This window comes from Pollicipes pollicipes, unplaced genomic scaffold, assembly GCF_011947565.3.
Source record: "Pollicipes pollicipes isolate AB1234 unplaced genomic scaffold, Ppol_2.1 Scaffold_4219;HRSCAF=4965_pilon_pilon_pilon, whole genome shotgun sequence".
NCBI classification, from domain to species: domain Eukaryota; kingdom Metazoa; phylum Arthropoda; class Thecostraca; order Pollicipedomorpha; family Pollicipedidae; genus Pollicipes; species Pollicipes pollicipes.
Window position 1 is genome coordinate 31966909 of NW_023596448.1, and position 25667 is coordinate 31992575.

General features: G+C 50.1%; 2 protein-coding genes across 2 annotated transcripts in view; both read left to right on the top strand.

Annotated features, from left to right (window-relative positions):
- The window catches only part of LOC119095198 (MFS-type transporter SLC18B1-like), a 48022-nt gene extending 25563 nt beyond the window's left edge, over nucleotides 1–22459 (top strand). The window contains exons 3-4 of the mRNA XM_037218071.1: nucleotides 22116–22155; nucleotides 22287–22459. Coding sequence (XP_037073966.1) covers nucleotides 22116–22155; nucleotides 22287–22459 — 213 coding nt within the window. The remainder of the gene's footprint in view (nucleotides 1–22115; nucleotides 22156–22286) is intronic.
- The window catches only part of LOC119095199 (uncharacterized), an 8417-nt gene continuing 1224 nt past the window's right edge, over nucleotides 18475–25667 (top strand). The window contains exons 1-3 of the mRNA XM_037218072.1: nucleotides 18475–18531; nucleotides 23866–23924; nucleotides 25180–25432. Coding sequence (XP_037073967.1) covers nucleotides 23909–23924; nucleotides 25180–25432 — 269 coding nt within the window. The 5' untranslated portion in view covers nucleotides 18475–18531; nucleotides 23866–23908. The remainder of the gene's footprint in view (nucleotides 18532–23865; nucleotides 23925–25179; nucleotides 25433–25667) is intronic.

Below are 25667 nucleotides of genomic sequence, written 5' to 3' on the forward strand. Positions count from 1 at the left end.
AGCGCGTCACATAGACGAGGGCTCCTCGTGGGTAGCAATGGAATATTATGAGCCGATGAGAAATTCCGGCGGGCCGACGGGTGGTGTCGGCATGGTTGAGTAACGGCAGAGAGTGGGCGCTACGTGGTGCTGCTGCGATGAGCCTTACACCAGGATGCCACTTTTTATTGGGGACAAATTCCGAGGTATGCATGGTGCATAGCTAAACGGTTCCGCTCATGATGAAAGGGCTCTGATCACTGTACGTGAGCAGCCGTCTGAGTGTAGCGACCACATTATAGGCCTGCTTTAACCTATAACCTTTACTTAATATGGCCGGTGGCAGGTATGCGTGAGCCAGTGTGATACTTTGTTCTGTCATTGATTGCGGAATCCCAGTAGCCGACGTTTGCTGCCCATGTTAGGACGGAAGCACGTCTTTCGTCAAAGCCCATCTTTTGTCGATGAGCCAATGTATTTGCCATCATTTTGCAATCGCTCCAGGTTAGTCGACTTATGACACGGAATTGCCTCCATGATAATTACTTGCGAATTAAGACAGAGGGCCAATTAACCAACAGTCACCATTAACAATGGCATCGTATAACTAATCCGAGCAAGTATGATTATTACCGGTAAACGTATTTCTCCCAAGGAAGTTTACTCTTCCGATGTTGGTTACTAGTGAGTGCAGTCACTATCTCCAGATTATTGCGGGCCCGCAGTGGGCTGCTAATTATTCCCACACACAGCTAACTCGAACAACTAAAATTACATATTTCATACACGTGGTTATCCGACGAAATGGCCCTGTTACATCGCTGAATAGTGTTTGTAAAAGTATTCAACACATTTTGCCTGACACAACGTCACGTGCAAGTACGCAACTTCAAAAACCATACAGGAACTTCATCTAGATTACTGAGTCAGTGACGGCGCTTGTTGCTGTTATGCAAGCTGGGCTGTGGGAATGTCGTGATTGCCGTTTCATGTTGGTGAGGAATCCGTTGGGTGACCATGATGATATTGCTGGGCAATGGGGGGGGGGGGTGGGGGGTGGGCCGTACTCCGAGTTACGCGGACGGCCAGCAAGAGGAACGTCGCAAGAGTTAGGTGTTGAAGCAAGTTTGAGTTTGAAATACGAAAAAAAAATAATTAAAAAATTATCTTGCCAAAAGAGGGCAAGCGATATTAGTGAAACTAAAATGTGAATCTGCGCGTAGCATAGTGGCGGCACAGTTATGGGGATGCCGCCTAAAAGTCAACCGAGAAGAACATCAGAATAAATGGACAAAATTCGCGTGGCATAATGGTGGCCAGCATGTCAAGTGCGCCAAAGAGTAGAAGAAAGAGTCAAGAACCTTCTCGCAAATCTTAAAAGGTGAGATACTGCACGTAACATGTGGGGACCAACTGTGAGGGATGCCGCCTTAAAAAGTCAGAGGAGAACAAAATCAAGATCTTATCGAGAATCTTAAAAAGTAGAATGCCACGCGTAACACCTCCTACCTCCGAAGAGCTCCGCTCAGACTCCGCTCAGATTGGACGCAACTTCGCAGTGTGCTGCAGCACATCAAACAGCTTTGTTAACAATGGGTACTCCAACAGAGCCATCAACCATAAGGTCCGTAGCTTCATGTCACGATATGAGATAAAAAACTGGCGTCATCAAACATCAGCCAAATAAAATAAAATTGTCTATCAGAATCAAATGCTTGATAGTTATAAAGCAGACAAGCGTATCCTTGAAGAAAATAATATCTGACTATGTCAAGCCAGTTAACCAAACATCTGCAAACCAAACAAACGTCTGCCTACGTCAAGCCAGTTCAGCGACAATATAACGCTCACCACCTACTACAGAAACAGGAAGGTCGCTCAACTCATCATAAGAAATAATCTCAAGGCCAAATATGGCTCCCCCGAAGTGAACCAACGTAGTTTACCAGTTTCGTGTGACATAGGAGATCGCAAACTCATAAAGCAACCAAACTACGTTGGTGTGACCACCACCACACTTTAAAGGGTGGTTGACGATGCACTTGGTTGACAGTGCTCCAAAAGAGCACACGAGAAAAGAACCCGACCGGAACATCACCCAAGACAACCTCACAAGACATCATAACTAGGAATCACACTCACCACGCACCTGCCAGGGGCTTCGCACCAAGCTGGACGATATAAACGGCCCCGTTGTGTAAGCAATGCCTGCTTCACGTTGTTGAACATGTTTTGACGATTTATATTTTGATCAGTGATTTGTGTTTCCTCGAAATTGTGTACGCGACGGGATAGTTGATTAACTGTGAATGTGGTCGCTGTATTGTTACGTTTTAATATTACACTCATATTACTTTTGCAATTGAACCAAATCAATAAGCAATTTGTTTGAATAAGTTGTGAATGAAATGACCATGTAAGTTAACTTGAACATGAACAACCAGGAGTTCCCAATGAGATCTACCACTTGAGTCGCCAGTAGTCAGGCGCATACCAAAAAAAAAACCTGTCAGACATTTGTATTCTGACCTTTGAGAAGTGCATGGAAGATGTATTGTGCGGTTTCTGTTATCAATAAATTCGAAATGAACGCCAGAAACTATCCCATACTGCAAGCCCTAGAGTGATACAACAGATTGGCTTTAACCTTGGTCTGACCTTTAAAACTGACCTTAGGTCACTTGAACTTGCTTATTCAATTGTTTTGTTGCCTAAGAAAGCATCTCAGAGATGCATGGTCTCGTCTAACACTCCGTTGTTGCATCAGATTGAACGATTCCCTGGAAAGTGACTTTGCAGAATTCACGGCCTGATTTTGGCCTGCCGGAGTTCAGCGACCGTACAAGGTACGTCTGAATTTCTTATGTCAAACGATTAACCATACAATTGTCTACTGCTATGCAAAATTTGGCGCGGCTTGGGAAAAGTTTACTTATTAAATTAATTTTCTTGGGAAAGCCTTCGGGGGGTTCAAGTTGACCCCCACCTGAGCACGTGTTGAAGGGAATGCTTCTTATTTGAAAGTATTGAATCAATCATTAAATATGATGAAACAAGCTGACCTATATCCATTGGTATACTTTTAAGTAGAAAAGACGTAATAGGCAAGCAAATTTCTCCGTTTAGTAAATATTTTCCTCAATGCGTCATGGTTCGTTTAATGTCATCGTACCTTGCACAACATTGATTGAGAGCCAATTGACGGTCGCTATATCTGGTAACCGCGCTTACGTATACAAGTTATAAACAACCTCTACAATTATATTTTTGGCCTTGATCGCCATACGGCTCATAGAATGACAGGATTTTAATGCCGTTAGTATGACGTCATGTATGCCAAGGTGACTTTGAAATACCCTCCTCGACATACCTTTCCCCACTTTCACGGGAGTGTGCTTCAGAGACAAGAGGGGCTTAGGTCTTAACACGCGCTCGGGGTGAGGTCCAACCGGACCCTTCAAATTTTTCCCAGAAGGGTTTCCCAACAGAGCTGCGTGCCTCCGCCAAATTTTGCATATCTGTAGACAATTCAGTAGCGGATCGCTTGGTATCGAAATTTAAAATGTTGACCGCGCTTCGCAACTTCTGGTAAATCGTTGACGAGAAAGATGAACAGTAATGGTTCCAGCACCAATGCTTGGAGGTAACGACTGGCGTCGTCGGTTCCGGCCAGACTTTGAGCCTCAACTCGCACTCTGCTTCCGGTTGGAAGCAGACTAACATTGCCACTTTCTACGACTTCAAAGGGCTGCGGGACGCTGCAGTCGACTTATTCTCCAGATCCAGCAGCTATGCCTCGAAAGCTCTACCAGCATTTGCAAACTGGAATAGCAAATGACCGAGGTTGACATGATAAAAAGAGAGAAGCCCTTTTCACTTTAGCTTTGATAGATATGGGTCTCATTTAGTAACACATCTTAACTGCACAAAAACGGGCGGGATAACTAGGAACGAATCCGATCGATTGTCGTCAGGTCTATAAAAAGACTATGTTGTTCTGATGTGATGCTGCTCTGAGTGACGCAAAAGTTGCCTTCGATGTTACAGCGAGCACCCTATTGCAGCGCAACCCTGCCAGATGTTATCCACAAACGGTCCGCGGGCAGAACCAGGTCATGTGCCGCCTCACACACGGCCGAGGCCGTCTCTGGGGTGACGTGTCTGGTGACGAGGCGCCAGTCGGGGCTTTATCGGTCATGTGACACCCCTCACACGGCCGGGGCCGTCTCTGGGGTGACGTGTCTGGTGACGAGGCGCCAGTCGGGGCTTCATCGGTCATGTGACACCCCTCACACGGCCGAGGCTGTCTCTGGGGTGACGTGTCTGGTGACGAGGCGTCAGTCGGGGCTTTATCGGTCATGTGCCACCCCTCACACGGCCGAGGCTGTCTCTGGGGTCACGTGTCTGGTGACGAGGCGCCAGTCGGGACTTCATCGGTCATGTGACACCTCACACGGCCGAGGCTGTCTCTGGGGTCACGTGTCTGGTGACGAGGCGCCGGTCGGGACTTCATCGGTCATGTGACGCCCCTCACACGGCCGAGGCTGTCTCTGGGGTGACGTGTCTGGTGACAAGGCGTCAGTCGGGGCTTTATCGGTCATGTGCCACCCTTCACAACGGCCGAGGCTGTCGCTGGGGTGACGTGTCTGGTGACGGGGCGTCAGTCGGGGGCTTTATACGGTCATGTGCCACCCCTCACACCGGCCGAGGCCGTCTCTGGGGGTGACGTGTCTGGTGACGAGGCGCCAGTCAAGCTTTATCGGTCATGTGCCACCCCCTCACACGGCCGGGGCCGTCTCTGGGGTGACGTGTCTGGTGACGAGGCACCAGTCGGGGCTTTATCGGTCACGCGTCAACCAGGTCGGAACTACCCCTACCGTGGCGTTACAACATCCGGCTGAGCGTCGGTGTTTTGCAGCGGCGGCGAAAGTTCAAGCAATAGCGGCAGCGGGTGTGGGGTCTCACAGTGTATTCCATGCGTTGTGGTGTGTTATTTCATTCTGAAATTGTCTGTTTAGCTCCACCATTCACTTTTCGAGCACACGGCGTGCACTTATTTTGCGGTGCGGTAATTTCCACTTACATGTGACTAAGGAGATTCATATCAGGTCTAGTAATCAGACATCTCCTACCTCGAAAACGGTATCTGCTCCCAGTCATTTAAACTGTCATCGAAACAGCATTGTCCGGCATTGCGCATTGCGGCGCACGATATCCGTTCTATCCATGGCTGCTTGTTGACGACAGTCCCCTCAAAAGTACTTTAAGCGATATAATGCTGCATTTTAGCTGATGCTTTACAACATTACACTTCAGAACACAGAATGCAATGTGTCAGGATTGCTTTTTTTGTTTTGCTGCCTTGTGTGGTGACAACCCAGTATGAGGGACCATTAGACTATTTCCTTCATTTGTGATGGATACCATCATAAATGCAAGAGATCTCTGCTGTGCATGCATGCATGCGTGCGTGCGTGCGTGCGTTCGTTCGTGCGTTCATGTGTGTGTGTGTGTGCATGCATGCATGCATGCATAATTTGATCTCCATAAGAACATGCTGACCAAAGTTCAAACAAAACTTTTATTTCACCTCAGCGCACATCTAAGGCAATGGATGTTCCCTTCCGTATGGAGTCCGGGAATGACCATGTATGGTTATTTCTATCCCATTAATGCCTTGAGACCAGAACAAAGGTTTTAGAAAGTTGGGGTACCAGGCGATCAGCTCTGCCGAATTCCCAGTTCAGTATTACACTAGCATCACTCGGGCCCAAACATTTCAGCATTATGTCATAGGCAACTTCCATTTTGACACATAACCACACAATGCACGGCTCCAGGCTGCCACGAACTTCAAGGAGGATTAAATCATGCATCGCTATGCCCTACACTATTTTTGATATTTTTTGCCGCTTCCCAGCCACCCATGTTTCTCCTTCAAATAAATGCAAACGTGGCGGTCATACAAAGGCGTGGTACTGTTTTGGTATCCAAACAGGCCACCCAAGAACAGAACCTTCAGCGCGAAACAGCTGAAGGATCAGCTGCAACTGTTCACTTGCTTTAACTTCATCAATCATCCATAGGCCATAACCAATGTCAAGGTGACTAGAACGCAACGAGTGAAAACATGATAGTAGGGAAAAACCGTGTCTTCCAGCACTAAGGTCTGTTTAACATTAATACACCACCGATTGTCACGATTAACTGCAATACTTGTATTTGTTTTCGATGACTGTGAATGTTGGAGAAGGAAAACCCCTATTTAGCCTTCTCATAAACACAATTTTAAAGATCTGAAGAGTAAAAACACCGAGTTCATGTTGCCGATGGCTAATTTGGTATCCTTTTTTCTTTCGTTAGCAGAGAATGTGACACCTTACACACCAGAGGTTGTGTCAGTATTAAGTGTATTTTTGAGACAATGAAATACATTTTTCGTTCAGTTTCATTGGCTCAAAAATAACTTAACATCAACACAATCTATGGTGTAAGATGCAACATTTTCTACCAACGCAAGAAGAAGGCTACCAAATCAATGATCTTTCCGCAAAGCTTATGGTTGTTTCCAGGCCGCTAAATATTTTTCCTTACGAAATAACTCAGGATAACCCTGAGAGCTCTAGCTGACTGGGATTCACCAGTAAAGCTTCCAATTCAGAGTGAATAATGCCATTGAATGCGAGGCCATGCACCATACAGCAATGGTGCATTAGAGATTTTCGTTTTTCGACCTCTGAGAAAGCAAAAACTGCCACGTAGGGGCACTTTTGGAAACCAGAACAAATGATGCAGCGGAATTCTTGGATCGAAGTGATGTAAAACATGCCTGCATGTCACAGTGCGCAGATGGCAGGGAGGGTGGGCGAGGAGAAAGTCTTTTGTTTCCTTGCAGTTAACCTCTGTGTGGCAAATATTTAAACTTCAGAAAGGTTACGGGATCAGCCCCAGCCACAAAACACCCTCAACTATCTTTGCCGTTAGGCGCCAGTGGAGCAGGAAGAGAAGCACAGAGGACAATTGCAACCCTCCTTAGCTTCTGAGGGGCTCTTCGGGCAACTCAGGATCTACGAAAAAGAGCTGGAAAGACCAGTCGGATTTCGGATTTCATATTCAGGGGCCCGGCTCGCAGAGATCGGCACTCGAATACCAACCACAGGGCTCTGCGCGCTGATCATGGACTCCATGAATCGATAAAGGCCTATATGTCGGTCAGGCATCACGAATAACGCACAGCCGGCTTGGTGTTGGCGTGACCCTAAGGACCCATTCCCCAAGCAGGAGTTAGGCAGGAGTCAGTGATTTACATTGGTCGCGGTCTCAGCGTCAGTCAGAGACCCACAGCGCCTAGCAAGGGGATGTGTCGGCAAGGGGCCTCGAGTCGGCCAGAGGCAGGAGCCTATTGAGGCCAACGGTCAAAGGCCCGATTGGAGGGAGGGCACCCGGCCTGCGGGGACGGGCCCTCAGATGACAGAAAGATCTCGTTTTGCGCCGATCGGGGACCACCTGAGTCGATTTAAGCCTATATGTCAGTCAGGCACCACCAGTACCGCACAGTCGGCTCCGTGTCGGCATGGACCTGACGGTCCGATTGCCCGAACCAGCTTCAGAGCCGGGGTCAGCAATTCACATCGGTTGGGCCCCTTTATCCGCAAGTGGCCCACGGTGCCCAACAGAAGGTTCTGCGCTGATAAGGGGCCCCGAACCGGGCAGGGGCAGTGTTCAATGAGGCCCGAAGAGAGGCCCGGACGGCCCACCAAAACTGGCGGTCAAGGGCTCAGTTGGAGGGCATAAGGCCCGAAGAACTGGCTGTAGATTACATTAAGAATCGCCGCTCGTAGGGTCGCGGCCTGAAACATCCGTCAGAGGTTCCCTTGTAACGTTTGAGGGCCCCTTGACACAATCCGGGTGTCTCGGTTAGCCAGAGACCACGAACACTGAACAATTGGCTCCTTGTTAATTTGACCGCTGGGGGCTCATTTCCCAAACAGGAGCAAGGCCGAGGGCCACGGTTTGCTTTGGTCTGGGTCCCTGTGCCCAGCAGAGGGCCATGAAAGCTTTTTATCCTCTTGATTGGATGCCACGGCTCGAATGACTGGTCGTAGGTAGCATCACGGATGCCCTTCCATCAGTAACACCGTGACCTCAAATGTCAGCTAGATAACTTCTCATATCGATTGGGAACCCCTGGGACAGTGCGAACCTCTATTTGGGCCAGAGGCCACCAACACCGAACAGTCGGCTACATGTCGGTCTGAGCCCTGCAGTGCCACTTCCCAAGGACGAGCAAGACTGAGTTCGCGATTTGCATTTGTTGGGCTCACTGAAACCAGGAGTGCCGGTCAGGTGCCTGCAGTGCATAGCGGGGAGTTCTATGTCAGCAAGTTATCTGAGTCACCATGAGCCGTGCTTTTGGAAGTCCGAAGGGGGGCCCGAAGGGCCCCTTGGGGCCAAAGATCAATGGCCCGATTGAAATCGAGCCCGGCCCTGAAACCGTAGTGCCGTGACCTGAAATATCAGTTCGAGGACTTCTATTAGGGCCTTCTTACTGGAGTTCTCTGTCCCTATTACATATGGCCTAATCACGGAACCAAATAGTCGGCTCCATGTCCGTCCGAGCCATGGACCTAGCCTAGGGAGCCAATTCCCAAGCGGGAACGAGACCGGGGCCCACGATTTCCAATGTTCGGGATCCCTGACAAAAAGAAGGGCTCCTGTATCTATCAAGGGCAACAGTGCCGAACAAGGGTCTTGTGTCGGCAAGCGGCCCGGAATCGGCCAGGAGCGGTGTTTAAGGGAGCCTGAAGAGGGCCCGAGGGGCCTCTTAAGACCAAAGATTAAGGTCCCGACTGGAAGATTTAAGGGCTCGACGTGTTGGCTTTGGGACACATTAAGGACACACGCTCGTAGGCTGTGATCTCAAAGGTCAGTTAAAAGATCTCTTGTACTGATTGGAGACCCCTCAGACGGAGCGTTCCTCGGTTTTAGCCAGAGATCATAATCAACAAACAGTCGATTCCGCGTCGGTGTTAGTTTTTGGGGCCTATTTCCGAAGCAGGAACAAGGCGGGGCCCATGATTTGCGTCGGTCCGGGCCACTGCAAAAGTGGGAGGTTCCTGTACCGGTCAGGGGCCCAGTGCGTTACAGGGTATTGGCACGACCATGGGCCTCGAGTCGGCCATGGGAACATTTGCTCACAGGAACGGGGATGGCAACCCGAATGACAGAGGACCTCTTGCGTTGGTCGGGGCCCTCTGACAATGAAGGGAGACATGCGAACTTGTGTTGAGTGTTTACATTAAGAAGGGTCCTGTGCCACTCAAGACCCCCAGTACCGAACGGTGGGTCCCCCAGCACAGTTCCAGCATGGGCCCGTTAGGCTGAACTTAAGTCTGTGGTGCAGTTATTGGACCACCTGTAGTGATCAGAAATGCTGCGTTAATGATTATTTATACGTGGGTCCGGGGCCAACTGTGCGGGTCAGAAGGCCTCCCGCATCAGAGAGTGGACCAATGTGATATGATGTAACCCTCTAAGGCCCTCTAGATCGACAAGTGGATCTCACCCTCTGGTGCCAGGATAGCAGCCGGAAGACACCCGCCGGTGGAACGGAATGGCCCTTCAGCCCTTGACTGGAAACAACATATATGTGTTCCGTACTGTTCTACGCAAGGGGATCCTTACCCGGAAAAAATTCAGGGTCTCAGTGTTCAATATAGTGGATCAAAATTGCCTAAAAAACGAGCAAGGCAATCTCATGTCTGCTGAGAAAGATATAATGATAACTGACATCATTCAAACCCAATTCGTACAATTCAAAGATTAAACTGGGCGTATAATTTTCCAGCTTTGAGATTGTCCTCTGGGCAAATTAACGGCTTCAGTGGCACGAGAAATATGAATTCTTCCCTTTACTCTCCAGTTCCACCACCAAATTCCAATACCAATTTGCGGCGCTTTAAATACCAATCCGCGCCCACCATTAACCTAAAATGGCGCCAGTCAAGTACATGCCCGAACTACCGCCTACGTCTACCATTTGACGTCCTAAAGCGTTCAGAGGTACTTCTTCCAGATGCGTTATCATTTTTCTGCACCCGTTGGCTACGGGCCACGAGCGGACGCTGCGCGGCCTGTGGAGACTGCAGCTCCTGGCGTCGAGCCTCTCATTTATTAAAGTTTGCAAGCAAGCATGTTTAAAACTACGTTGCATGATTTGTCCAACTGATCGATTCTGACTGAATGACCCGACATTTCCAGCCAAACGTGGCTTGTCCACGTTAGTAACTATTGCTGCCACATTGCCATCTACAATCTACATTCGTGCGGTCCCTAACATTTCTGTAGAGCCCATCTAAGAATTGTGACGAAGCATTTTAGTTCTATCGACTTAGAGTCTTCTGAACCATTTGTATGGAGAGCTCTGGTGATAAACTCTATGCAATCGTTTAACGCATGATGTCTTCACTTTACTGTCTATAAGATTCAAGCAGGATTTATCAGAGGATAACAGCAGCACCTGGCTTCAATTCCAGTAAAAGAAGGACAAAATGAAAAAATAGCAAAGAAAAACATACCCTCATTAACCAAAAGGACATATCCAACTATTTTGGGCGGCAACCCTTTCTCAATGTGGTGTTTATGGAGCTGGATCAGCTCGCGTATTGTCTGGTTCGTTGCGAACGATTAAAACGCGCGGTAAAGGTCGGTTGGGAAGTTGTTTATTATTCCAAGGTCAACACGGGCTCATTTCATATGGTAGCCCGGGAGGGTATGATTACAGGGGAATGTGAACTATTTTCATTGCAACAGTACATAGACACTACATGCCTCCCCTTCTTCAGATGATTGCCTGCGCACAGTCCTTCGTCCACACGGGCTGGCGCCGCGCGCAGTGACGCATGGTCGGAGGACACACTAGCGCCGGGGACGAGGTCGTGGCGTGGGAGGACGCAACAGCGGCGCGGAGAGTAGGGGTGTGGCGCCGCATGGACTCGAGGATGTCATCCATCGCCTGTTCTTCGTCCTCTTCTTCGGAGCGATCAGTGTCCTGTCCATGAAGGTGCGGGCACTCTTTAAATGCCGACGCGTTTCTCGTCACCTGGTGACATTCACGTGATGCGGTGACCATGGTGCCTTGGATTCCGGTCACTTCGTACGGCGCTGGGCAGAACCGAGGTGTCAGCTTTCCCTTCTTGAATTCGGGGATCAGAACTTGGTCTCCGATTTGAAGATTCGTTGTCTTGGCTCCACGGTCAGCTTGTTCTTTCATCTTATTCTTCGCGGCTGTGTCCGTCTCGCGGAGTTTTCCATCATCCGGATGTGCCGTCATCGGAGACGGCAGCATGGTCTTCACTGCGCGACCGTGCAGTGAAGTCGGGCTTAGTCGGGCTCTTCTGAGAAGAAGTGTGCGGTCTTGATCGGTAGTTTCGTGGAAAGTTGTTCATTTCCTGCTTGGTCGGGGCGTTGCTCGACGACAACAGCTTTCACAGCTTTTGATAGTGTTCTCATGAAATGTTCTGCTTCTCCGTTAGCTCTTGGCCACAACGGTGTGATCTTGAAGTGCTTGAAGCCGATTGTGAGCTGAGCGAATTCATGTCCATTGAACGGAGGTCCGTTGTCTGTTCTCATGACATCGGGAATCCCGAACATCGGGAAGATGTCGTCCAGGATGGGGATGATGGCACGAGCAGACGTTGGTTTTGTTGCACAACCGGGAATCTCGAGTAGTCGTCGATTACAGCAAGGAGATATTCGCCCGATGGGACGGGTGCACAGAAGTCAGCAGACAGCTCCTCCCATGGTCCAGTTGGGAGCGGCGACATCCGAAGAGGTTTCTTCTGCCTAACTGGTTCGGTGACTTGGCATGCAGTGCAGGTCTTGATGGTGGCTTCCACTCGTGTATGGATGCGTGGGAACCACACTTTCTCTCTCAGGAATTCTTCGCGATGCCTTGGTGTCCTTGATGGGCCAGGGCGACGGCCTTGCTTTACAGCGCAGCGGGGATGACCAGCCAGTTTCCACGAGGGATGATGGTGTTGTCTTCCAAGACAGTCAGATCTCCATGGATGGCTGCGAAGCATCTCAGGGCGTCCTAGTCGACGTCGTCTTGACCGGCTTCTTGAGGTCTCTGAGTGACGGTGTGCCACTGGTTCGACTTCAGCAGCTCGAGGACCTTCTGAAGAGCTCCATCTCTTGTAGTGTAGGTCTGGATCTCTTCGAGAGTCATGGTTTTTGGTACAGCAGAAGTCAAGACGAAGGCTGGGATGTCCTTCCCAGGTCGGTAGACGATTTCGACATCGTACGGTTGCAGGCGCAGACCCCAGCGCTCGACCCTTGCTGGAGGCTTCGACGCGGTTGCTCCAGGTGTACAATATAGGGAAATGTGAATGATTTTCATTGCAACAATACATAGACACTACACTCAACTCTGTGTACCCCCCCCCCCCCCCCCGACACCTTGCCAAGGTTCTGGCTGTGCCCCCGCTAGGCAATCACCTAACCATTTGCTCAGGGGCTCCGCGTTCATCGGCCACCTCTCCATTGGCAGCAAGGCGGTACAGCGTGGGCTAGATAGCCTTGAGCGTGGGTACCTAGTTCGTGGCACCTGGCACATCAATATCTCATTCAACCTGGGGAATATATGTCGGCATTTAGAGCTGGAGCAAGGTAGGAGAAGAATCCATGCACAACCCGACAATCATTCCAGCTATTATCTTCTCAAATTGGCCATCAAAGCTAAGATCCCAGTTCCACATCTCGTCCCGTTCGCCTAAGCCTCGTCAAGGCCAGGTAGATTGTTAAAAAACACAAGATACCACCAAATATCCGCAGACATCCTAGGCTAAAAGTCTCTAGTAATCTGGAAAAAAATTTCGCTGCCGCGAAAAAAGAGGTCACTTGTTTTCATCCTCGCCACTATTCGGCGGGGGTTGAGGGGGGTGTTGCGTCCGTGGGTGCGAGGCGTGACGGTAGGTGAATACGTCAGTTTGAAGTCACACATAAGGCACGGACCTAATTTTGGTTGTAAAAGAAGTGAGCACACGTATTTTGCATATTGGCGCACAGAATACCTGGTTAACTACTAGGGGGTGCTCACCTGGGAATTAAAGCAGCTATACATAAGCTTATGTGGGCAACGGATAGCGGTTTTCTTCAAGTACTTCACCTTTTTTAGAAGAAGAAAAATCTCCACCGCGAGCGTTTTACGCGCAGTGCGGCACGGGCTCAACCAGCTCGCGTTAGCAGGATTGCCCGACTTTGAAATCATACAATCCAAACGACATCTTTAGCACCAAAAGTAATGAGCAGGCAATTAACCTCATTCACTACGGCGTTTCGACCACTGCTACTCACAATGCTCGCATGATTGCCTATCATCTTCAAGAAATAACAATCTGATAATATAATAATTTCGGCCACAAACAGGTCATATGATTTTTAACACGCGGACAGCCGACGACTTATAGCATGTACTTAAAGGGCAACATAAGCACCAAATTATGTACATTCGAGCAATTAAGAAAAGTATCCCAGTTCTTCACATTCGTGTCTCGAATTGATGTTTCCAAACAGACAGCACAGAAAAAAACCCAACAATGTCGGCGGAACTGAAGCATTTCCAGCAGTCTTAAAAAACGGACCAAGCCACGGGAACCAAACACCGAAGCCAAGCCAACGTTTTCGGTGCGGTACATTGACGTCTATTAGCGCAGTGCATCTCATACACGAGTCCGGATAATGTGATTCACACTTATTAGGACCAAACACATCGTGACGGCATTGTCGCTTAAACTACAACACTTGGGTTCAATTAATATGACTTCTCCGTTTGCCGTGACATGCTGCAATCATGTGCAGAGAGACTGTCGTAGTACCCTCTTAAAGTAGTGCACCTCCTGTACAATTCCAACGAGCAATGCTTGAAACCGCTCTGACATCCAGAGACATACTCTGCCGAGATAATATGCCAACAGCCACCCTAAGGAAACGGATCAAGCCTCGGGAAACGAAGACTGAAGCAAGGCCAGCGTTTTCGGTACGGTACATATACGTCTGTTAGCGTAGTGCACCTCACACACGAGTCCGGATAATGCAATTCACACCCTTAGAACTGAACACGTCGTGCTGACAATGTCGATGGAACTGCAAGACTTCGGTCCGATGAATAAGACTCATGCATTGCCGTGAGATGCTGCAATCATGTCGTGCAGAGGGACTGTCGTAGCACCCTCTTAAAGTAGTGCACCTCTTGCACAATTCCAACGAGCAAGGCTTGAAATCGCTCTGACATCAAGAGACATACTCTGCCGAGATATTATGCCAACAGCCACCCTAAGGAAACGGATCACGCCCCGGGAAACGAGGACTGAAGCAAGGCCAGCGTTTTCGGTACGGTACATTTACGTCTATTAGCGTAGTGCACCTTATACACGAGTCCGGATCATGCGATTCACACTTATTAGGACCAAACACATCTTGCTGATGATGTCGGTGGATATGCAAGACTTCGGTCCGATGAATAAGACTCATGCATTGCCGTCAGATGTTGCCACCATTGGCGGACGGACTGCAGTAGCACCCTCTTCAAGTAGTACACCTCTTGTATAATTCCAATTGGCGAGACCTAGAAACCCCTCTGACATCCAAAGACGTTCTCTGCCGAGATAATATGCCAACAGCCACGCTAAGCAAACGGACCAAGCCCCGGGAAACGAAGACTGAAGCAAGGCCAGCGTTTTCGGTACGGTACATATACGTCTGTTAGCGCAGTGCACCTCACACGCGAGTCCGGATCATGCGATTCACACTTATTAGGACTAAACACATCTTGCTGACGATGTCGGTGGATATGCAAGACTTCGGTCCGATGAATAAGACTTATGCATTGTCGTCAGATGTTGCCGTCATTGGCGGACGGACTGCAGTAGCACATTCTTCAAGTAGTACACCTCTTGTATAATTCCAATTGGCGAGACCTAGAAACCGCTCTGACATCCAACGACGTACTCTGCCGAGATAATATGCCAACAGCCACCCTAAGCAAACGGACCAAGCCCCGGGAAACGAAGGCTGAAGCAAGGCCAGCGCTTTCGGTACGGTACATATACGTCTGTTAGCGTAGTGCACCTCACACACGAGCCCGGACAATGCGATTCACACTTATTAGAAATAAACGCGTCGTGCTGACAATGTCGATGGAAATGCAAGACGTCGGTCCGATGAATAAGACTCATGCATTGCCGTGAGATGCCGCCATCATGTCGTGCAGAGGGACTGTCGTAGCACCTTCTTAAAGTAGTGCACCTCTTGTACAATTCCAACGAGCAAGGCCTGAAATCGCTCTGAAATCCAGAGACATACTCTGCCGAGATAATATGCCAACAGCCACCCTAAGAAAACGGACCAAGCCCCGGGAAACGAAGACTGAAGCAAGGCCAGCGTTTTCGGTACGGTACATATACGTCTGTTAGCGTAGTGCACCTCATACACGAGTCCGGATCATGCGATTCACACGTATTAGGACCAAACACATCTTGCTGATGATGTCGGTGGATATGCAAGACTTCGGTCCGATGAATAAGACTCATGCATTGCCGTCAGATGTTGCCATCATTGGCGGACGGACTGCAGTAGCACCCTCTTCAAGTAGTACACCTCTTGTATAATTCCAATTGGCGAGACCTAGAAACCGCTCTGACATCCAAAGACGTACTCTGCCGAGATAATATGCCAACAGCCACGCTAAGCAAACGGACCAAGCCCCGGGAAACGAAGACTGAAGCAAGGCCCAGCGTTTTCGGTACGGTACATATACGTCTGTTAGCGTAGTGCACCTCACACACGAGTCCGGATCATGCGATTCACACTTATTAGGACTAAACACATCTTGCTGACGATGGTATAAGGTACGCTGCGCTTATAAATATATATGTGCCGTACCGAAAACGTTGGCCTCGCTTCGGTCTTCGGTTTCCGGGGCTTGGTCCGTTCCCTTAGAATTGCTGTTGACACGTTATTTCGGTACAGTGTGTCTTTGGATGACAAAGCCGTTTTTAGGTCTCGCCAACGAATTATGCAAGAGGCGCACTACTTTAAGAAGATGCTACTACAGTCTGTCCGCACATGATGGTGACATCCCACGACAGTGCATGAGTCTTATTCATTGAATCAAACCATTGCAGCTCAACCGACATTGTCGGCACAATGTGTTTATTTCTACTTAGTGTGAATCGCGTTGTAAGGGCTCTTGTTTCAGGTGCACCGCACGACTAAACGTATATATACCGTACCTAAACCGTTGCCTTTGTTTCGGTCCTCGGTTCCCGGGGCTTGGCTTTGTTCCTCAGGGTTCGTGTCGGGATGTTATCTCGGCGGGGTGTGTCTTTGCCTTTCAGAGTGGTTTTTAGGTCTCGCCAATCGGAATTATACAAGAGGTGTACTACTTTAAGAGGGTGCTACTACAGCCTGTCCGCACATGACGGCAGCATCTCACGGCAATGCATCAGTCTTATTCATCGGACCGAAGTTTCGCAGTTCCACCGCCATTGTCAGCACGATGTGTTTAATTTCCATAAGTGTGAATCGCCTGATCCGGACTCGTGCGTGAGGTGCACTGCGCTAATAGACGCATATGTGCCGTACCGAAAACGCTGGCCTAGCTTCAGTCTTCGGTTCCAAGGCTTGGTCCGTATCCTTAGGATTTTTATTGGCATATTATCTCGGTAGAGTATGTCTTGGGATGTCAGAGCGGTTTTTAGGTCCCGCCAATTGGAATTATACCAGAGGTGTACTACTTGAAGAGGGTGCTACTGCAGTCCGTCCGCCAATGATGGCAACATCTGACGGCAATGCATGAGTCTTGTTCATCGGACCGTGGTCTGGCATATCCACCGACATCATCAGCAAGATGTGTTTGGTCCTAATAAGTGTGAATCGCATGATCCGGACTCGTGTGTAAGGCGCACTACGCTAATAGACGTATATGTACCGTACCGAAACGCTGGCCTTGCTTCAGTCTTCGTTTCCTGGGGCTTGATCCGTTTCCTTAGGGTGGCTGTTGGCATAATATCTCGGCAGAGTACGTCTCTGGATGTCAGAGCGATTTCAAGCCTTGCTCGTTGGAATTGTACAAGAGGTGCACTACTTTAAGGGGGTGCTACGACAGTCCCTCTGCACGACATGATTGCAGCATCTCACGGCAATGCATGAGTCTTATTCATCGGACCGAAGTCTTGCAGTTCCATCGACATTGTCAGCACGACGTGTTCAGTTCTAAGGGTGTGAATTGCATTATCCGGACTCGTGTGTGGAGGTGCACTACGCTAACAGACGTATATGTACCGTACCGAAAACGCTGGCCTTGCTTCAGTCTTCGTTTCCCGAGGCTTGATCCGTTTCCTTAGGGTGGCTGTTGGCATATTATCTCGGCAGAGTAATGTCTCTGGATGTCAGAGCGATTTCAAGCATTGCTCGTTGGAACTGTACAAGAGGTGCACTACTTAAGAGGGTACTACGATAGTCCCTCTGCACGGCATGATGGCAGCATGTCACGGCAAACGGAGTAGTCATATTAATTGAATCCAAGTGTTGTAGTTTAAGCGACAATGTCGTCACGATGTGTTTGGTCCTAATAAGTGTGAATCACATTATCCGGACTCGTGTATGAGATGCACTGCGCTAATATACGTCAATGTACCGCACCGAAAAACGTTGGCTTGGCTTCGGTGTTTGGTTCCCGTGGCTTGGTCCGTTTTTAAGACTGCTGGAAATGCTTCAGTTCCGCCGACATTGTTGGGTTTTTCTCTGTGCTGTCTGTTTGGAAATATCAATTCGAGACACGAATGTGAAGAACTGGGATACTTTTCTTAATTGCTCGAATGTACGTAATTGGTGCTTATGTTGCCCTTTTAGTACATGCTATAAGTCGTCGGCTGCGTGTTAAAAATCATATGACCTGTTTGTGGCCGAAATTATTATATTATCAGATGGGTTATTTCTTGAAGATGATAGGGCAATCATGCGAGCATTGTGAGTAGCAGTGGGTCGAAACGACGTAGTGTATAATGTTATTGCCCCCGCTCTTTATTTTGGTGCTAAAGGTGTCGTTTGGATTGTGTGATTTCAAAGTTGGGCAATCCTGCTAACGCGAGCTGGTTGAGCCCGTGCCGCACTGCGCGTAAAACGCTCGCGGTGGAGATTTTTCTTCTTCTAAAAAAGGTGAAGTACTTGAAGAATACCCGGATAGCTTCCTGCCCCGCCATGGTCAGAGGTGCCCCCACCTGCACCGGAATGCCTTGACAGATAGACAATCATGCTGGTCCCCTTGCCATGTGCATGCTTTGCTATCCCTGCAGGCATTTTTTCCTGCTTAAGAGCCCATATTTATGATAGCATCATAACTCTGTACTCGGGTGCCTAATGGTTGTGATTCATTCCAGGACATCCTCTGCACCTGCAGTTCTATTGATAGCAAGGTCTCAGACATTGTAAATGAGTGACATGATGGAGAGAGTCAAAATGCCCAAGCATCAGATTTTTCTTTAACAAACAGTAAGTACAACCTGCCAAGAAGTACAGTTCTTCACATCCTTAAAAGCATATAGCAATCACTTCTCACATCAGTATGGCCTGCTCAATATGAGCAATTGCTGCTGTGGCTGTTTCAGGCTTAGCGGAACAGTAGGAAATAGGTCCTGTATGATAGAACACTGCTTGTCATTCCTGGAAATTGAGATGGACACCTGAATGTTAGAGAAAAATATTCAAAGTTATTTTAGTATCAGTGCCTAACATTCCTGCAGTGATACCAGGTTCTAGAGTGTGTTATGTCCTGAGGGCTCTCACTATGGAGTATATATAGTTATATTTATAGTTATGTTATATGTACATACAAATATTATATATATACATATATATATATATATATATATATATATATATATATATATATATATATATATATGTACAGAAATATTTCTGGTCATTTACACATGAAGACATACATTACTTCTTTCAGGCATAGCTAAAGGTTTCCTGAATATGTTGCAAACACTTACAGTCAATATAAGCACAAAATGTGTGGCCCCAATGATCAGGCTTATGTGATGCTAGTGACTTTTCCCACATATCTATAACACTTTATCAAACACAAGTGCTCATGTCTGGGGGACAGGCAAATGACAAAGATGTACTAGATATCTGTAGGCTTTTTTGTTGTCTGACAGGGAAGGCTAGATCTGGCTGGCAGACATTGATTCCAGTGTACTGGTCTGTCAGGTTAATTTTTTTCTTCTCATTTTGGGTGCCTAGCTGTGTGTATTCTGTGTTTCTCAGTATAAAGCCTCATCATTTCTATGTGAACATATATCCTGGAGTGGACTGTAGCCTTCATAACATTCTTTCAGTTTCACAATGAACACATTATATTTTGTATGAACCAAACATTTGGGTTGTGTCTCTGCTGTCCAAATTCATTTGCTTGAAATGTTGCATGGTGTTGTTCATCACAGTTCCTTGATCTGACATCATGTTATATGAACAAGCGCTCATGCCCAAACAAAAAATAGATAAATTCTTTGTCGTGTGAGAAACTCAGAGGGTCCGTTGTCTAGGTGATGGAAAATTAATCAACCTCCATAGGTTTGTCAATTTTTGTATAGCATAAACAAATAAGCTCACTTGGATATGTATAAAGGTAAACCCTTTATTATTAAATGTATGGCACATCTCTGGTTTTAATTGGAGCATCATACACTTCCACCTGCTCCATCTGATCCTATCACTGAGCGAGTCGAGCCATCAGATCCTGAGTCACCAGGCCTTCCGCCGACCGCGCCGAGACATCTGGCGACGCCCCAGCACTGCCACGACACCGGTGCACCTTCCAACCCGAGTGGCGGCGCCGTCACCCTCGGCTGGAGCACAACTCACATTCGAAGGGCGTCTTCTGCCAAAGATGCGTGGCACCCAAGAGCTATGGGCCTCAGGGCAGCGTCACAAAGCGTGACGCTGTCGTCCCAGCCCGAGGATTTAGTGCGTGGAAGCGGGCGCTGAAGCGCTCTCGAACCCACAAAGCCAGCGCCTGCCACCAACTGGCCGTACAAAGCCTGACTACGGCTAGCGGACCAAGCGGCGTGGTAGCGCTCGCCGGCGCCGGCAAGGGGAGGAGCAGGGGGAGGCGCGGCACACTCCGCGGCGGATATTTGACGCCATCGTTCCGCTCAAAGCAGGGCCTGGCCCTCTGCCGCCGGGACGAGGAGGCCGGAAACGTCATCTGGTTTTTGACGACCGTGGCCCAGCGCGATCCCGTGCTGGGGCGCCGGGTCGCCCGGCGCAGAGCGGGCCGGATGTGCTTTCCCAGTCTGGAGGCGCTGGTGGAGCTGTAGAGGCAGCTGGCGACCGCCGTGATTAGGAGGGTGGTAGATGATGCGGGCGCGGCTGGAACCTTGGCCACCGTGGTGGACGAGACGACAGGCGTGACAGGACGCGAGCACGTGGCCATCGGCCTGCGGTTCGTCACGGGCGGTTGAGACGCCAGGGAGACGTTCATTGGACTTTCTTAGGCTACCCATTCACTCCCGAGGCACTCTTCCGTGTCATCCAGGATACCCTCACTGGCCTCCAGCTCCCGATGGACGGAATTAGTGGCCAGTGCTGCTCTAGCGGCGCGATGCCAACACTATGACGAGCGAGTCACCGCCAGGTGGCTCGAACGTGCGTAGTTACGAAGGGCACATATATGTGGTATTCTGTGTGGTATTCTGTAATAATTGTATGTGTTTAAAGTTTGTTCTCACGTTGTATACGGTGGGCAGTGTTGATGGTGTTAATGTCGACCATCGCTCTCTGGTGTTACCATCGCGGCTGAGGTCCGGGGAGGCGAACAGACATAGGAAGGACGTCATAGTCACTGTCCTTTGAAATTGTGTGGAGAGCCGCTTACACATCCGACCCTCTTACCCTCTATCTTGCTTCATCCCGTATCCTCGCGGCACCCCACTTGTTCGGGCAGGCTGCATCGTCATGCACGAGTGGGCCGAGAGCCTCGTTGGAAGGGGAACCGCGACCGGGTACCGGCGCGCATGCGCGTGCTAAAGCTCGACGGTTGACATCATCCTCCCCCCCCCCCCAGGCGCATACAAGTCTGCCCCAATGTTAACCATTTCCCTTTTTCCCCATAGCCCTGAAATGATCATTTGTGGTCGAAGGAGCTCTAATTCAAAGAAGGAAAAAACTAAGAGCACAATATACCGTGCTACTTAACGACGAAGTGTTTCTCGTTCCTGGTGACCCGTCCCTCTCCGGACGCGTTCCCCTGTTAGTACGGGCCGGCATCACCTTGGTGCCAATGCCAATGGATACCGATGTTTCACACCGGACCAGCACAACCGCCGCAGCAGTGCTGCTCCCGGCCACTCGGCCGCAACCAGCCGGCTGACAGCACAGGCCCTGAGGTGGAGGAACTCACGCTGTGTTCGCTCACTGCACGGCCCACAGCCTGAGCCTGGTCTGCCAGGAGGTGCTGAGTGGCGTGCGCGAGACTCACGACGCCATCCAGGAGCTTGGCCGTTCTTTTTCCGCGAGTCGTCGAGGAGAATGGTGGCGCTGGAGCACGCCGGGGCCCAGACGTCTCTGCATCCCTTGCACCCCACTCGATGGACCTGCAGCGAGGCGCGCCTGACCTCCGTGGTCAAGGGCTTCGAGCCTCTGGTGACCAGCGTGGGAGAACTCGCGGATGATGCTAAGGTGCGTCCGAGGGTCGCAGCTTCTGCTAGCGGCTTTGGCAGAACCCTCTGAGAGTTTGGGCTTTTCTTCAGCTTGCGCGTGACGTTGTTCGTGCTTCAAGTGACGACACCCGCCATGCGCACTATACTGGGACAGGTGCAGTCGGTGTCTGCCAACCTGAGGGTCGTGCGCTCTTGGATGTCATCCTGTCCCAGAGTGACCGTTTCGAAACGCCTTTGGGAGGAGCGGACGTCCGCCTTTGGGCGGAGAGAACGCCTAGGAGTGGACTTATGGACTTACGTGCGTGGGCTTACTTAGTGGACTTACGACGCCCGATGCGACCGCCTCGGCGTTTGGACGAGGACGCCGAGCCGCACCAGCCTGCCTGTCCCAAAGACCGCCACCGCCAGGTGCACGGCGAAGCCGTCGGCTGTCTGGCCGGCTTTGGCGGTGGGTTCGGCTCAGATGAGCCCTTCCTGATCACGGCCGAGAGAGCACTCCTCACGGCGGAAGAGAACGCCTTGGTGGCAACCGCCATCTTCTGTAGCCTCCACCTGGAGCGACTTGGCCTCCACCGCCAGATGTTGGCGCATGTGGCGTCAGGCCAGAGAAAAACACCACTGACCTCGCCCCGCTCGACACCCTTGACGACGTGGTGGCCCTGCTGGGTGACGAGGGCCTGCGCGCAGGAGCTGGCTCGCTACTGCAGGAGCAGGAGCAGGAGCAGGAGCCGCTGCCTCGCTACTGCGTTTGATTCTGGCCTCTCCAGCAATATCGTGCAGGGCAGGGCGGGCTTTCAGTCTTCTTCGTCGTCTGAGGGTGGCTGCGCTCCACCCTATGCCAGGAGCGGCTAAATCACACCGCGGTGCTGGCCACATACCCAGATATAGTAGACGCCCTGGATCTGCAGGTGGAACCAAAGCAGTTTGCCTCGGCGTCAAGTCAGCTGTGCAGCACTTTCGGCCGCTGGTGGATCATGAAGTGCCAGTACCTACCGCCGCCGTCCAGTGCCTAGCGGTCTATGCTGTTTTCCAGCGTTACACCGCCGCCACGACCACTGCCCAGCTTTGTGCTGCTACCGCCGCTGCTGTCTGCTGCTGTTAAAGGGAGTGTTCCATATTTGTTGTTAGAAGGAGTGTTCCACGTTTGTGTGGAGTTTTGAACTGAAATAGGCGTCTTGAAAATCATTTGGAGGGCCTAAATCCCACTAGTTTCTGAGCTATACGTTCGCGAAGACGTGCAGACTATTTCGGGGGGAATAACTCAAGGTCACGGAGGCATCCATTCCACCATATTAACGCCTTTCAGGTCCTGCCATTGCATTCGTCACGCGGCGATCAAGGGCAAGAAAATGTGATTGTTGAGTCGCGCATATCTGGCGTTCGTGAGCACAATTTCCGGGCAAGCGGTCGTGAATAGGCTCTCAACCTATGTGGTGTTTTTTACGATGACGTAATCAAACCATGACATATTTAGCGTATCCAACCATTAAGGCAGGTCGTCACACTAACTGACCCCTGCAGCCATCCGCAACCGGGCCGATGACACGCATTTGTGAGTTCTGCTGTTCTGGTGTTTCGCCTCCAGCTGGTACGCACGGTACGTCCAGAACCACTCCTGTATTTGATCGTTTGATCCTGTATTTGATCGTCACAGCGCTCCACACAGTTCGTCGCCGCGCCGGCGGCTGTCCGAGTCTTTCCTTTGTTACTGCCCCCTCTCCTGGCCCGCGCGGCTGCGTCCCTCGCACGGGGCAAGGGGAGGGGAACGTGAGCGCTTCAAAGCGGCGCTCGCCAAAGTGAGCAAACACTCACTGGCCAGCACATGGGCGTTCTCTGACGCCTTTCACATTAGCCAGCTCCCGCCTACTATCCCGCCCGCACGCTCAACACCAGCGCGCTGGCCGCGGCCCCCGGCAGCCTGTCGCGGCCGCGGTGGCCGAGCGGCTGAGAGGGTCCTGCACTGCGGCCGCTGTAACACTTACGTTAGAGCTGCATCTGCCGTCACGCTGTACCACTAGTGTTCTGCAGGTACTCTTTTGGATGGGCATGCATGCAATGGATGATGACACATGCAGTCGATCAAAGATGCCTGAGTGAGGAGGGAAAGCGCCGACGAAACCGTATCGGCATCGGAGTAATGGCTTAACCCCGCCTTCAGATCGATTCCCGTGGCAGCCGTTATCATCATTGTTATCACGCACATGACGCATCGATCAGGTGAGATAATCGTTCGACAGGAAAGTACTGAGGAGTATGTTTCGAAAATGTCAGCAGAGACTATTATTGGCGGATTGATTGGCGGATTGGCACATTAATTTTAATTGACAAGTGTGCACATGAACGTGCAGCAACGCAAAATGGCCGTTTCTAATGAATATATATATATATAATATATATATATATATGTATATATATGTACATATGTATATATTATATATTATATATATATATATAATGTATATTTAAAGTATCGCCAAAACAGGACCGCCCAGATTTAATGTAAAGCTACTGGCCGTCGGCAAGGGGTCAGGTTATTACTCAACTACACTTTCTTACATTTTTGCACATTTTACACACATTACACATTGCACATCCAACTTTCAGATATGTGCAACTTTTCAGATATTCCCACTTTCAGATATGTGCAACCCGACTTCGACGCAACCTGTGCCGTGCCTTGTTTCCTTCTCTGCTCCCCCCCCCCCCCCCCCCTCCTCTGTGGACGCTTGCTGCTGAGGGTGTTGAAAGGACTTCAAGGTTGGGGTAACCCCATGGGTGCTCGAACGGGATGGGATGGGTTGGGTACGGATTTGGGGACAATTTTGGTAATGGGTACAGTTAAGGTACAGGCACGATGAGTAAGACGTTTACGAAATGTGAGTGTGAGTTAACTACTTCAAGACATACTGCGCAATGCCACAGGCGCGTTTCTGTGAGACATAAGTAGCCTCATTCACCCTACTTTTGCCGTTACGAACCGAACAGGGTAAATCTGGAATTCGCTTTCCCAAAACTTTTCCATAATCTACAACCAAAGTGTTACAAAAAATGGACTTAGTTGGGTAGTGGCCTGATAAAGAACAATACCGTGTGAGTGTAACTGATAAAGCAGGGGGTTGATAGTGGGTGGATTGGGTAAATGAATCATTTCCTGTATATGATGAGGCAGCGGGTTGGTAACGGGTGGATTTGGCAAATACATAATTTCCGGTACAATTTCCTGTCTGTGCTGTCACATGATCCTGATTTTCACGAATATGAAGTTTTCAGACACTAAGCATTTTCTTTCCGTGCATTGCATTGCATTACACTGCTTAAAGAGGACTCTTGTAATGACTCGAGCGGTCCATCAGGCGATGCCTGTAAAACGGGTTTCCGGGCGCGCCTGAGGCTCTCGGAGGAAAGACGAAGCGCGGTAAGGTGCTTCGTTGCTGCCACTTTGACACCAACCACCGTATCTCTGTGTGCCCAGGCGACGTAGCTGCGTCCAGCGACGACCGGTGCAGCAGCGTCTTCAGCATCTCCGAGGCACGACGGGCCTGGGAGTCGGAGGCCGCCTCGCTGGCCAGTTGCGGCGACGAGGTGCTGACGGCGAGTCAGGTGACCACCTGCCTGCGGCGGCTGTACGCGCGGCGGCAGCGCCCGGTCCGCATCGTACTGATCGGTGACTCCCGCAGCCGCATCCTCTTTGAGGAGCTGCTGAAGAAGAGGCCTCCGCTGGAAGGGCAAGCTTCTGGAGGACCTCAAGAGGAAGCGGAACTCAAGCCAGGTCGTTCATGGGATGCCCGAACACTGCACCATCGGCATCGAGATCTTCAGAGGCATGAGGCGCGCCAGGTTTGGTGTGACTCTGAGGACCCAGGTGGACAGCTCGAATGGACATTCTACTGGAGTCCGCGGGTAGCTGACCAGCACCGGGAGGTATTCGCCGGATTGACGGCGGAGTGCCAGATCGGCCGC